General features: G+C 30.8%; 1 protein-coding gene across 1 annotated transcript; it reads right to left on the minus strand.

Annotated features, from left to right (window-relative positions):
• Positions 1-4571: 4571 nt before the first annotated feature.
• On the minus strand, positions 4572-6347 carry LOC115969272 (transcription repressor MYB6-like). Its single transcript, XM_031088888.1, has 3 exons — positions 6119-6347; positions 5782-5911; positions 4572-5491 (listed from the first exon to the last, which is right to left on the minus strand). The coding sequence occupies exons 1-3, from the start codon at positions 6246-6248 to the stop codon at positions 5038-5040; spliced, it is 714 nt and encodes a 237-aa protein (XP_030944748.1). The 5' UTR covers positions 6249-6347; the 3' UTR covers positions 4572-5037.
• Between the last annotated feature and the right edge of the window lie 8490 nt (positions 6348-14837).

Here is a 14837-nt window from a genome sequence, read left to right on the forward strand (position 1 = left end):
TGACCTAAATTTTTTTTTTTTAATATATAATAATTTAAAAAAAAATTATTTGTTTACCCTTCAAAAAAAATTTGGGAACACCCTCAGTTTTTTTTATGCTAATAAATTTAAATTTTGCTCCATAATTTGTTGTACATTCGGTGGATGAATGATTGCTTGATTGTGTACATTGAAAGAGATGTAGCTTGTAGCATTGATAATGAAACAATCATGTACTAATTTCAAAATATGAAAACTCGTAGAAGATAATTGTAAATTTTGTGTATTTGCATGTTTGTTTTATTGATGTTATTGTCAATATATGAATTTCTTTTTTTATTAGATTGTATAATTTATGCTTAATTCTTAAAGAATATCTTGAAAAAAATTCCTAAAGTCGCCACTGAGTTTGAGAGACTTATAAAAAAAATTGTGGTTTGTGAGTATTTGTTAAGTGCATAAATACTTTGTAATATCTCTTTGATATTGTGATCAAATTCATAATGTGGTACTTATAAACATAGGCTTACGTACCGATCAACGTAAATTTTTTGTGTTCTTTAATTTTCTTATGTGTATTTGTGTCTAATTCTAGTTTCTTCATTCCTATCAATTTTTTGTAAGATTATTCTCAAACTCATAAAATTTTTCACAACCAATCTTGTGTAAGAATACTATCATGTTGAAGCACTTGAACAAGCTAAATCTTTTCATTTTATGTTTTATGTTTTAAATCTTCGTTTCTACCTGAAAACTGAAAATCTTTTCCATAAGTGGTGGTCCTGGTGGATTGAGACCATATAGTCTATAAATTAGATAACATGTCCTTAATTGTTCCGAACAAGAAGTAGCAGATGGATCGGTCTAACATTTTACTATAATTTTTGTGTCTTCCAAATACGTGAAGTTGACTGCCTGTTGGACCAGAAAATGAACTGAGATTTAACCTTGGTCTTGGCCATAAATTCTTCACATATTTCAATGAAATCTATTGTTTAAGAACGATGGCCCGTATTACAACGAAGAGAAATTGAAATTCGTTTCACGAGTCATACCACCATGAACACATTCCAAATAAATGAAACAACAACAAAAAAAATCACCAAATTTCTTACAATAGCTACTAGCATTAATATTGAATGGTAGTTAGTACAAGCGTGCAACATCCGTGCTTTCGGTAATGTGTAGGGTCTGAAATATTTACACCTGTTCTCCAAAGCTAGCTCTTATATGACAAATGGTAGCTCTAATGTGACGCCCATGTTGTAGGTGTAATTCAAGGGCATAGGCATGCTGAAAGATTAGGTCACACTCTCCTCACATGGACATCAGAAGACTTTTTTTTTTTTTTTTTTTTAAGATGATTAAAAATATTTATATATATATATATATATATGTTAACTTTGCAACTCGAACCTCTTTTTTCTTAAACTTCTTATGCACTCAGTGCCTGAAGGGGTACCATTCCACTTATAAGTAGTAGTTATAATAATTTTTTTTTCTCTTAAACTCCTTATGCACCTAGTGTGTGGTAGCTCTTATATGACACATGGTAGCTCTTGTATGACACACATGTTCAAGGTGTGATTCAGGAGCATTATCATGCTGAAAGATTAGGTCACACCCTCTTCACAAGGGAATCAGAAGACTTTTATTTTTTATTTTTAAGATGATTAAAAATATTTATATATGTTGACTTTGCAACTCGAACATTTTTTTTCTTAAACTCCTTATGCACTCAGTGCGTGGAGATCGAGGTACCATTCCACTTATAAGCGGTAGTTATAGCAAATTCCTTTCTCTTAAACTCCTTATGCACTCAGTGTGTGGAGAGGTATCATTCCACTTATAAGTGATAGTTATAATTTGTTAGTTAGAACAATAGATGAAGGGATTTGAACTTTGATTCTTTTAATAATGGAAAGTTGACATTGAACACATATTAAGAATTGGTTTATGTTGAACATTATGTAGTAACCTCCTTTGTTTAATTTATTTGATCAATAATTGCTATTGATTTCATCATTTCATGCATCATAACTATATAAGAGATGTTTTACAAGACCACTCGTTATACTGCGCGCACTCAACATTCGAAACTTTACTCTGACTAGGTAATGTGACAATGCACTTTTTCTTCCAGAAGAGAAGGCTTAGTAAAGTCTAAAGTCTTGACTCTTGTACCATTTTCAATAATAAAGCTGCAGCATCACTCAGAAAAGGCAGCTGGCCTGAAGTGCCTAAATGTGCATTACTTTCTATTCAACGATCACTATATGACAACATATATATTATGTTTGGTAATTATTAATACTCTCTGAATTCATGCAACCAATGTTTTAATAGCAAAATTATTATTTCTTTCATCAAATATCATGAGTATGGGGAAATGGACTTCATATTGTTGTCTTTTTCTGGTTTTTAGTTCAATTGTAGGATATCTGAAAGTTTTGTTGCCTCATTAGAGTATAATAATTGTAATTAATGCTATAGGAACCACATTCTTTAGCTTCCTGTAAATTTTTCTTTACATATTTACCTAGCTAGAAACAATGATTGAGTAAAAGGTTCATTAATTATTCATCCTCATAAACAAAATCTTTACCTTGCCCAGTTACTGCCTAGCAAACTGGTCTCTTGAATTGGATACGATGCATGGTTTGAGACTCCATTTTGGCTTATGAGGTTGAATGATTTTTTTATTTTCTTGCTTAACAGAAAATTATATTGCAGAAAAAAAAAATGACAGTACAAAAGGATGAATGATCTAACTACATATATACAGGCTTGGATATTTGGATATTTAGCTAAAATTTAAAAATATATATGGATATTTGTTCTTCATTCGTATATGACCTTAAACTAGTTAGATTTTTATGTTTTTTTATTACTTTGACCCCTAATTCTTAAACTTCTAGCTCTATTCCTGATTGTTAGAATTTTTAGAACTCTATTTTTAAGTTACTCTATAATTAGAGGATCTTGATCCGCATTTTATAACTATGAAGATAAATTATTCTCTTGCCGAAAATCTATCTTTCAATTTATTCTGTGAAATTTTTTTATGATATGTACTAACACCCTTAAATATTTAATGGAAAGATTTCCTAAAAAATAAATAAATAAATAAAACACACACATACACAAAAGAAAGTTGTTCCAAGAGTTTTTCAGCATTATATAGGATCCATCAATATTGCTTGGAAAATTCACTCTCGCAGTACAGTTATTACTCATGAATCGGATATACAATCATTTTCAACATTTTCATCCAACATGGAATGAAACGTAGGGGCCACCAAAAGAAGCTAGTTTTTTTGTTGAAACCAATTGTGTTAGGGTCACCATGCCATTCTCTCTCTCTCTCTCTCTCTCTCTCTCTCTCTCTCTCCTAACCCTTGAACCCCACCTATGCTTCTCTCGTACACAAAAACCAGCAAGCATGCACATGGGTTATCTGTAACATGCGATCCTAAATCCCTAGAAAGTACACCGTACCTTATGATTTACGTAAAGGGAAATATGTTACCAAAATATTCAGCAACAATGATATAATTTCTCTTTCCAATTACATAATTTAAACGTCTTGGTCAATTCATAATTAAGCTATTTCAATCTATATGTTAATTTTTAAGTGTATCATACTAAACATAAATAAATAAAAGTGGAACAAGTAGCCACAAAATTCAAAGTCTGAAAACGATCCTGTTAGGTTCTAAAGACTTAGGTATTTATGTATTTAGAACTCTAATATGTATTGTTGACAAACCATGATCAAAACAATGTGTTTAAAAGTGTTTTAGTCTTGCTCAAAGTTGTGCATTTATGTAAAGTTGGAATCGACCTAATGCAGAAAAGTTTTATGCATTTCGGCCTGGCTCGATCGATCGAAGTTCGGGCAGAATGTTTTTTTCTGCAGATTTTCCAACTCAGCCCTAGTTGTTTTAAAACGTTTTAGGGTTTTCTAAATTGTCCTAAGTATAAAAGGCAAACTCTAGCCACGTTTTAGTGTTGCTCATATTGCGGTTTGTGTAAATCTCTTGTGAGATCTAGAGAAACTTTCCTTTACACAAACTTAGGATTTTCAAGGAGAAGATTTATCTACACCTTGATAATCAACTCGGTTGCTGCCATTGAAACTTAAAGAAAACATAGGCGGGTGTGCTTGTATCTGGTGGTGAATCCAAGAAAGAAGGAGTCTGTGGATTCGGAATTTGCACGTGGTCGTGTCAGTAAGTTCTACTGGTGGGTAGCAATAAGAAATTGAGCGTGAGGGCTTGTAAATCTTATTGTATGAACTTCGATTCTTTCAAGATAGTGGATTCAAGTTTACCTTGAAAATAGCTAGGTCAAATCCTCCATAGGTTTTTATCAGTTTGGTTTCCTAGGTGATCATATCTTGTGTTATTTATATTTCCGCTGCTTTGCATGATATGATCTTTGTTATTGTGATAACCTAGATTTGTTAAATTAGATTAAGTAACAACTTGACTAATTACCTAGGTTAAATCAATTGTGTTTTAAGGGGTTTAAAAACCATCAGATCCTTTAAATAACTATATAATTGATCGGTAGTACTAGAGAATAACATATATTCCATAATCCCAAGATCATTCTAAGTACATTTATTAGTTTTGGGCTCTGGGATACAAATAAAAAGACCTGCCCCATCAAATAATTTTTGATGATGAGTCTAGCTGCATTCCATATGTATCAATCTTTCAACTATAAGCTATTGCTATCCTTCTGAGCTGTACAGTGAAAGATTACACAAGTATTCAAATATAGAGACTTGACCCCATAAACTGGATATGAATGGTTAAATTGGTCTAGTCTACTTTATGTAAATACATATCCAAGCATTGTTACATATAATGCACTGCTGTTTGCCTAGTGCCAAAATAAAAAAGATCTCCAGCCAAACAGTTTCCCCCTTGTGAATCTTTCTTTCTTTCTCCGATTCCCAGGACAGGCATTGAGTAATTAATATAATTAATATAATTAATTAATTTCTCAATCTACTAACACCAAGCAATAGCTATAGAATTATCAACTTAATTATCTGAAAAGAGCAAGGGTAGGAACTTGTTCACTTATTGTCACCTCTTTTGTGACAATGGACTTGGAATTAATTTGTAGCTTCTCTTGTACAAGTGTAAGCGAAGAAGCTGAAGGAACAGCAATTGTGAGATCAAGATTCAAGTCCAAAGAACCAGAAATTTCATCTTCAAAACCACTTGTTGTGTCAGATACCCTATCAGCTGTAGTAGTATTGGCAAAGGGTTTGATGAGAGGCTTAGAAGACTCGTTATTATTCATAGACTCATGAGAAGATGTTCCAGTTGGAGAAACACACTTGGGTTGAGAAAAAGGAATAGGTGGAATCTGGTTTAGCCTATGGTTATTTGGATCAATTCCCATACTTATTAGCTTTCTCCGGATATGTGAATTCCAATAGTTCTTTACTTCATTGTCTGTCCGCCCTGGTAACCTTCCGGCTATGAGTGACCACCTAACAGTCCCATAAAAACATTAGGTTAGAAAATGACTTATAAGTCTAACACACGCGTTCACACATGCATACAAACACCTAGGTAAGTACGTTCATGCATGTCAAACGTTTAATAGAAAAAGAAGAAAAAAAAAGACAGTTAGGCTTCTATCACAGTACCACAAGACGGGACACGAGACTAACATGTAACGGTTGTAAAACACGTGTTGTGCTCACCCGCCTCCCTCCAGTGCACAACAATGGAAAGAAGCCAAATCCAAAGAAAGAGGTTATTAGTTAATGATTATTACCGATTGCCGAGTAGGGCATGGAGCTTGATGATGAGGTCCTCTTCATCTTGACCAAAGTTCCCACGTTTGATGTCTGGCCTGAGATAGTTTATCCATCTGAGCCTACAACTTTTGCCACAACGATCCAATCCTAATCATCAAAAATAAAACAAATCAATTAGGTGATGAATTTACAAAATAAATAGGAAAAATAAGAAAAGGGTTGGTAAACATGGGTGCAAACATGTTCCAATTGTTATGAATACAAATTCTCGATATAAAGTACAACACAAAAAATGAAAACAGAAGATTAATTTGTATTATTCTAATTGTTATCCATAAGGCAGCAATGACAGACCTGCAGCCTTAGGAAGGGAACGCCAACAGCCTTCACCATGGATTCGGATGTAATCAATGAGCTTTTGGTCTTCTTGTTTAGACCATGCACCCTTGTTTGTGCCTTCCTTATCACAGCAAGGTTTTCTCATTGCTGTATCTTCCTTATCCAATCTTTCTACCTCTAGCTCTTTTGAGAAACGCCAAGAAAATGCAGAAAGAGAGAGAGAGCCTAGCCAAATCCTAAATGCACAGGATATAGGTGAAGATATACTAGTAAGGAAGTTGGGGTAGGTTGTTGACTTGGACCGGTGGTTTTAGCTGTTTAGGTGGGTCACACAGTCCAACAGTTATAGAGGATAAGTCTTTTAAGCACCGTCTTTGAGACTCTCATCTCATGCTGCTTACCGTTTAGTATACGTCATTTTCCTTCTTACATTGCACATTTGACTCTTTCACCTTACCTATTTTGTCTGGGTAAAAATATTTTTTTAATAATTACATCAAAGATAATTTATTATTTATTTCTTAGAGAAACTGCCAAACATCAAGATTCTACTTGGACCTGATCATAATTACTCTTGAACATAATTAAAATGACCCTTCTCATTGATGCTAAGGACAAGGCAGAATCACCTTAGGACCAAATTGATAAATCTAAGGTCCCAACAATCTAATAATAAATAGACTAAGTACCGTGCTTATACTCCAATCACAACTTGTTACATTTTAATTTGACTTTTCTTATAAAATAATTAAATTTTAAAATAAAATAAAAAATTAAATATATGTCATACCGTAATTAGTAGAGCATAAAATAAAACACAAAAAATATAAAAATAATTTTTATTCCTCAAAATTACTAGTTTAACGTATAATGCAAACCAAAGTAACAATCACATAATACAATTAAAGTTTTAAATATATATATATATATATATATATAAGAATTTTTGTGACAAAGTGAAAATCTTTTGAAAATCTCTTTAAAATAAATAAATAAATAACCACTTTAGGGATAATTATAACTTACCCCATGGAAAATTTCCACTATAAAAGAAATAGTTACAAATAATCTATACTCACAAAACCTATGGACTAGACTAAACATGTAAGTTGTAACCTCAACAGGAAATCTGTTTGGTTTGTCTTTCACCCCAGTGCCTTCAAATCTCTAAAAATTTTCTGTAGCTTCTCCTCCGTGAAAGAAATTGACTTCTTTGATTTGAAACTCTATTACACTAGTGAACTCACTTGAATAAGGTTAATTAAGAGCTTTTGTACTTTGAATGTAAAACAATCACAGTATATATGAAAACTTACAAGATGAAACTCACAGAAGGATTTTAAGGCTCGAGGAGCTAAAGCTCTATTTCAATGGTTTCAGCACGATAGTTGCTCCCCATGAAAAAATTTCCTAGTAGATTTGAAAACAGATAATGATAAGCTAACTTTTTGTTTTTTTAACTTTTATTTACATTTTTTTTAAACTTCACTTTTTCAAAATACAAATATATTTTAATACACTTTCGGTAAAAAGTTAAATAAGTTAATCCAAAACGGACAATCTATTTTCAAACTTTTAAAACTCAAAATGTTTGCATTTCAATGGAATAAGTTTCATCCAAAAATGTTTTTTTTTTTTTCTCCCTAGTTAAAGGCATCATTTTTTTTTGTGTGGGGGGGGGGGGGGGGGCTTAAGTTGTTGAAGTGTAATAGGTTATATAGTACTTAATATGTATTTTGAGTTATGCTTATAATACTATATATATCCAATTATAAGACAAATTCTTGGTCCAACCGCTAAGTAATTAAGGACCCAATATTAAAGGAACTTAGGATGATCCTAGCTATAGACATCTTCTTAAGTAGGTTTAGTCATAACTTTACCTTAATCTCATTGGATCCCAATATTATCAACAAGTGATTATCCTATGTAAACCAATACGATAATCCCAAGAACTGAATACATGATATTCACCCTAACCAAATCACATGAAAACAAAGATTCGCCACTTGACTAGTTGATTTTGACCCCAATCAAAAATTAAATGGAAAGCAAAAAAATATCCCCGACAAATTCTTGGTCCAACCGCTAAGTAATTAAGGACCCAATATTAAAGGAACTTAGGATGATCCTAGCTATAGACATCTTCTTAAGTAGGTTTAGTCATAACTTTACCTTAATCTCATTGGATCCCAATATTATCAACAAGTGATTATCCTATGTAAACCAATACGATAATCCCAAGAACTGAATACATGATATTCACCCTAACCAAATCACATGAAAACAAAGATTCGCCACTTGACTAGTTGATTTTGACCCCAATCAAAAATTAAATGGAAAGCAAAAAAATGTTTTTTTTTTTTTCTCCCTAGTTGGGGGGGGGGGGGGGTGTCAATCTTTGCTTAAGTTGTTGAAGTGTAATATGTTTTTTTTTTTTACAGTACACTAGGTTATATAGTACTTCATATGCATTTTGAGTTATGCTTATAATACTATATATATATATATATATATATATCCAATTATAAGACAAATTCTTGGTCCAACCGCTAACTAATTAAGGACCCAATATTAAAGGAACTTAGGATGATCCTATCTATAGACACCTTCTTAAGTAGGTTTAGTCATAACTTTACCTTAATCTCATTGGATCCCAATATTATCAACAAGTGATTATCCTATGTAAACCAATACGATAATCCCAAGAACTGAATTCAGGATATTCACCCTAACCAAATCACATAAAACAAAGATTCGCCAATTGACTGCTAGTTGATTTTGACCCCAATCAAATCACATGAAATAAATATTTATCAATAGAGTAATCATCTTTGGTGTGCAAATACTATCTTGAATATTTGAAAAAGAAATTAGTAATTTTGTTTTAATAAGAAAGGATGATAGATGTATATTACATCGTATGGTGGAACTTTTTTTTTTTTTCCTTTTTTGGCATTTTAGGTGGCTTTGTTGGTTTGTTGTACTTTTTCTCCCCTCTTAATATATATCTTTAATTTCTATTAAGCAAAAAGATGAATTAGTAAGAGGATTGAATCAATGATTATAATATTCATTAAAGGCCCTAGCTTATCATCCATTTGATTGTAATAACAATGCCGGAGATACCTAACCTGCTTTTGGATTCTAATAGTAATGCTCTTAAAATAAATAACCACTTTATGGACAATTATAACTTACCCTATGGAAAATTTCCACCATAAAAGAAATAGTTACAAATAATCTATACTCACAAAACCTATGGACTAGACTAAACATGTAAGTTGTAACCTCAACAGGAAATCTGTTTGGTTTGTCCGTCACCACAGTGCCTTCAAATCTGTAAAATTCTTCTGTAACATCTCCTCCATGAAAGAAATTGTCTTCTTTGATTTGAAACTCTATTACACTAGTGAACTCGCTTGTATAAGGTTAATTAAGAGCTTTTGTACTTTGAATGTAAAACAATCACAGTATATATGAAAACTTAAAAGATGAAACTCACAAAAGGATTTTAACGGTTTAGGCTCAAGGAATTCAAGCTCTATTTCAATGGTTTCAGCACGATAGTTGCTCCCTATGAAAAATATTCCTAGTAGGTTTGGGAACAGGTAATTATAAGCTTTTTTTTTTTTTTTTCTTTTTAACTTTGATGTACAGTATTTTAAAACCTCATTATTTCTCACTTTTTCGAAGTACAAACATATTTTAACACACTTTCAATAAATAGCTAAATAAACTATTCTCAAATGGATAGTCTATTTTCAAACTCAAAATGTCTACATTTCAATGGAATAAGTTTCATCCAATTATTTGTTGCAATTTTTTTTTGCATATCATAACCTCAATGTCTTTGAGTAGTTTCTGAACTAGACTAATTGACCCTAACATAATGTTATTGATATAACTCAAAGTTGATATATTTTGGGGTGTGTGTATATATATTTGGAGAGAGTATAAGGTTCCTTATATTAATTTAAATAGAGTTACAACCTTACTAGTGATATATACCAAGTTATCATGAATTTTGAGTGGAGTTTGTGGTGTACTTTTATGTTAAAACATCATTCTTCCTCTTTTGTGTATGTGTGTTTGCTTCTCAAATAAAGAGAGAGAGAGAGAGAGATAAAAACATAGTTATCCTAACAATTATTTCAAAAATTAAATGGAAAGCAAAAAAAAGGTTTTTTCTCCCTGGTTAAAGGTATCATTTTTCCTTGGGTTAATCTTGGCTTAAGTCGTTGAAGTGTAATATGTATTTTTTTTTACAGTACACTAGGTTATAAAGTACATTAATATGTATTTTGAGTTACGTTTATAATACTATCTACATTATGTAGTATGTGTGTGTGTATATATTCTATACTTGCAAAATTTTAAGGTAATTAAATATCAAGAGTCATCTCATCAATAAATTATTTAAATTCAAGTTTTTGTAGTTTAAAATAATACATAAAAAATGAGTCTATGAATGAAATAGTAAATAACATCCGATTAGCATGAAAATTGGCATGCATGTTATAAACATATAAAACATGTAATTCAATGGTAAGATTTTCAAAATATAAATTCAATAACAAGTTATTGAGTGGTGTAACATTGCTTAAAGTTACATTATGTGTAACTTGAACTCAACTCTCTCTCTCTCTCTCTCTATATATATATATATATAATTATAATTATAAGATAAATTCTTGGTACTATACCACTAAGTAAGGACCCAATATTAAAGGAACTTAGATGACATGGATGATCCTAGCTATAGACACCTTCGTAAGTAGGTTAATTTAGTCATAACTTTAACTTAATCTCATTGGATTCCAATATTATCAACAAATGATTATCCTATGTAAACCCATACGATAATCCCAAGAACTGAATTCATGATATTCACCCTAACCAATGGTGGCTTTCTACATTTTAGGTGGCTTTGTTGGTTTGTTGTACTTTTTCTCACCTCTTAATATATATCTTTGATTTCTGTTAAGCAAAAAGATGAATTAGTAAACCCAAGTGAGGATTGAATCAGTGATTATAATATTCATTAAAGGCCCTAGCTTATCATCCATTTGATTGTAATAACAATGCTGGAGATACCTAACCTGCTTTTGGATTCTAATAATAATGCTCTTAAAAGGTTGGTTGCAGTGATATAGACCTTTCTGAAATAATAATTGACCTTTTGCTAAAATGTAGTAACATAATTTTTTTGTATATACAATTTTGGAAGGTTAAGACTTAAGACTTGGTGCAGAGGCCTTAGCCTAGCTTGTCTTTATTGCTCCTTGTATTGTTGTTTTCATCAATAAGATTCACTGAATTACCAAAAAGAAAATGGGATGGTTTGATTTCATCAATTTATTTAATTGAGTCGCTTTTAGTTTTTTTTTTTTTTTTTTTAGAAATTCAAAAATAAAATTGATTTAATTTTAACAGTGGAGGGAGAAATTTGACATATTTTATTTTTTGATGGTATGATAGTTAAAGTTGGACACATCTAAACCGTTAAAGTCTGTTTTAAAAACACTAAAAACTATCAATTGAATTACAAAGTTCTTGGCAATTTAACACAATTGAGATACTTTAATTTTAAAAGTTAAAAGAGCAAAATGGAAACAATCAAATGTATAGTGGTACTAATACAAGGAAATACCTAACGGTCTGTTTGGATTAAAGGGAAAATGAGAAGGAGTGGAGAGAAATAAAGTAGAGTTAGCTGAAATTAAACTAATTTTTATTTAAATCTACTCTATTTTACTCCTTCCTCCTCTCAATCTAAATGGACCATGAGCCTTGGGTAAAAGTAAAATCATTTTTAACTTGAAATTTTTTATTAAAATAAAAAATTGAATTATTCACATGAATTTTCTCATGCCGTGCAATTGAACTATTCACAAATTTAAGTGCTATATCCACCATTTCCCACCATTAAATTTGGAGAAATTAACAACAAAAAAATTAATGGGAAGTACAAAAACTTAGGCAATTTCTCATTGTTCTTTGCTAAAAAATCAAGGGAAAGTATATTTGTATACCTGTGTTTATTTCTTAATTGGTGAGAAAAGAAACCGTGGATCTCGTGCGATATATATAGAATGGTTAACATCAACATAAGAACAAAATAACTATATATGTAAGTTGCTTTGAACCACGTTTTTCATCACATATATATGAAACTTCTTTCTTTTTCTTTTTTTGAGAAGACATTACATGTGAAACTATATCTCTGAAAATGGATGCATGTGGAGGGACCAAGTATATATATCATCATATCCACCCATAACAGCTGATATTTTTTATTTTTTGAATAAACAAACTTGAAACAGACCCATCTATGATCTAACTAACAAAAGACTCATTATCTTTTCTTTTTCTTTTTCTCTTCTTCTGGCAGTCAAATGAAATATCAAGTAATGCTAGACAGTAGAGACAAGAAGGTTTCATTACTTTTTTTATATTATTATATAGTTTATTAAGATGAACACAAGGTTTATTATTTGGATAAATACGACATAATTTTAACTTACGAATTTTTAAATTTATTTTTCTTTATTTTCTAGCAAAAAAAAACCAATTGATTTTCATGTAGGCGAGATTTAAACTTCAAATCACTTATTCTATAACAAGAGATTTTATCAGTTAAACTAAAAGATACTTAATAGTTAATACAACATTAATTTCACATAATTCCACTACTAAAATCACTTTTATTAAGATGGACAAAAAGTTTAATTTTTTAGATAAATATGATATAGTTTTAACCTACGAGCTTCAAGTTTATTTCTCTTTATTTTTAGGCCTAAAAACCAATTAATTTTTCGTGCAAACATAATTTGAACTCCAAATTTTTTATTCAACAAGAAGAGATTTTATTAGTTAAACTAAAAAATACTTAATACAACATCAATTTCACATAAGTGTACATCTATTATAATATACCACCTCAAAAATTATGTTAAAAAGTTGTAAAAGTTCTTGCACCGTCCCTACATCTTAGGATAAGTCTAAGGTCTTGTTTCATTTTGAGTCTGTGCTATTAGGTAAGTCATTCACAAAGACTCAAAGAAAACCAATCATTGTACTACTCCATCCTTATCACCACATTTTCTATGACATTTGCTTTATCGTCCAAGCTAAAATGTAATAACTAATAAGTACTGCTAGCATCTACTTCTACGAATTGAAGCGATACGTCACTGAACTTTTCAATGTGTGTCACAGTCAAACCGCTTTTAACCATTTGATTTCACCTTGGTAAAAAAAATAAAGAAAAAAGAAACGCAAACACCTTACCGACACTCCAAGAGAGACAAAGTTCTTGACAGAGTTTACTTGTGTAGTTTTTGTAAAGAGTATGTACCATATGGAATGCTGTTAGTGTTTAGTAAATTATAGTAAAATACTTTTTGCAGATGTTATATCAGTTCAGTAACAACATTGATAAAAAGCTTTAGGAAATATAAAATCACAGGAAAAAGTAAATTAAAAAACTATTACTAAGTATTGTTATTTTATGAGCAATTATCATAAAGTGAACACTATATGTTAAAATTATATCCTATCAATCAAAAAACGTATTGCTATTTTATTTTATAAATATTTATTTTCATACTTGAATTTAATTAATTCAAGTAATAGTCAAAATGTTTATACTATCATTATTAGACTATATGTAATAGTGTGTCCTTAAAAAGAAAATCAAATTTCGCATATTTCATTTTTTTTTTGGGGGGGGGGGGGGGGGTGGAGGGAAAGAAGGTTAGCTATTATTTTAATAATTTGTCCCACTTTATACTTCACTAATCACAACTTAATATATATTCTTATTAAATATCCAAAGCTTAAAGTAGAAAGAAAGAAAAAATCGAACATATAACATACCATAATTGGTAGAGTAAGTAAAAAATAGAACAAAAGATTTGTATTCTATCTTAAAAGAGCTTAATAACAAATCTTTCAAAACCAACCTACCACTACTAGTATTTTGATAAACATTTTTTCCTTTCTAAGAACTCTTAGGGTCCATCTAGTTGTAGATTAGCACAACAATAAAAAAGCTATAAGAGCTCTAAAGCTCTCTTCTTCTTTTTTTTTTCTTCTTTTTTATATATATATGGGAGGGGGGATGGGGTGTCTAGCAACCCACTAACTAAAAGTATTTTAAAGGAGCCAAAGCTGAAATTTGGAGTTAAAAACAAAAACAAACACAAAACAAGGAAAACAGAAACTCTACAATTCACAGTTGATGCTTTATATCCATAACTTGAAACACTATCCATTAATTTGTCACACACTCAAAATACTAAAAAGCATTTTGGCTAAAGCTTTTATATTATAAAATCTGTACTGATAAAACTCTACTACAAAAGCTCTTTCAATTAAAACTCTACTTCAGACAACAATACCGACTGGGCAGACTTCTTGACTCAATGCAATATTCAACCAAATTGATTTCCCTCTCTCATTATGAGACATAAATGGAACAAGGAAATTCCAACAAAGCCTAAAAGGGTCTTGTCATGCCAAAGTCTAAGTAGTGCTCAAGAGTGATATACAAGTTCCCAAGTCACAAGTGATATACCAATAATTATGTACCTCAATGAAAATTTTATATCATAGAAAGTTTGCCTAAAGACAGCTTAGTCAGTACAATTTCTAGCCATTGTCTTCAAAAAGGGCATCTGTTAATTTATGAAAAGAAATTCTCAAATAAATCAAGACATATAGAAGACAA

This window comes from Quercus lobata, chromosome 11 (genome assembly GCF_001633185.2).
Source record: "Quercus lobata isolate SW786 chromosome 11, ValleyOak3.0 Primary Assembly, whole genome shotgun sequence".
NCBI lineage: Eukaryota > Viridiplantae > Streptophyta > Magnoliopsida > Fagales > Fagaceae > Quercus > Quercus lobata.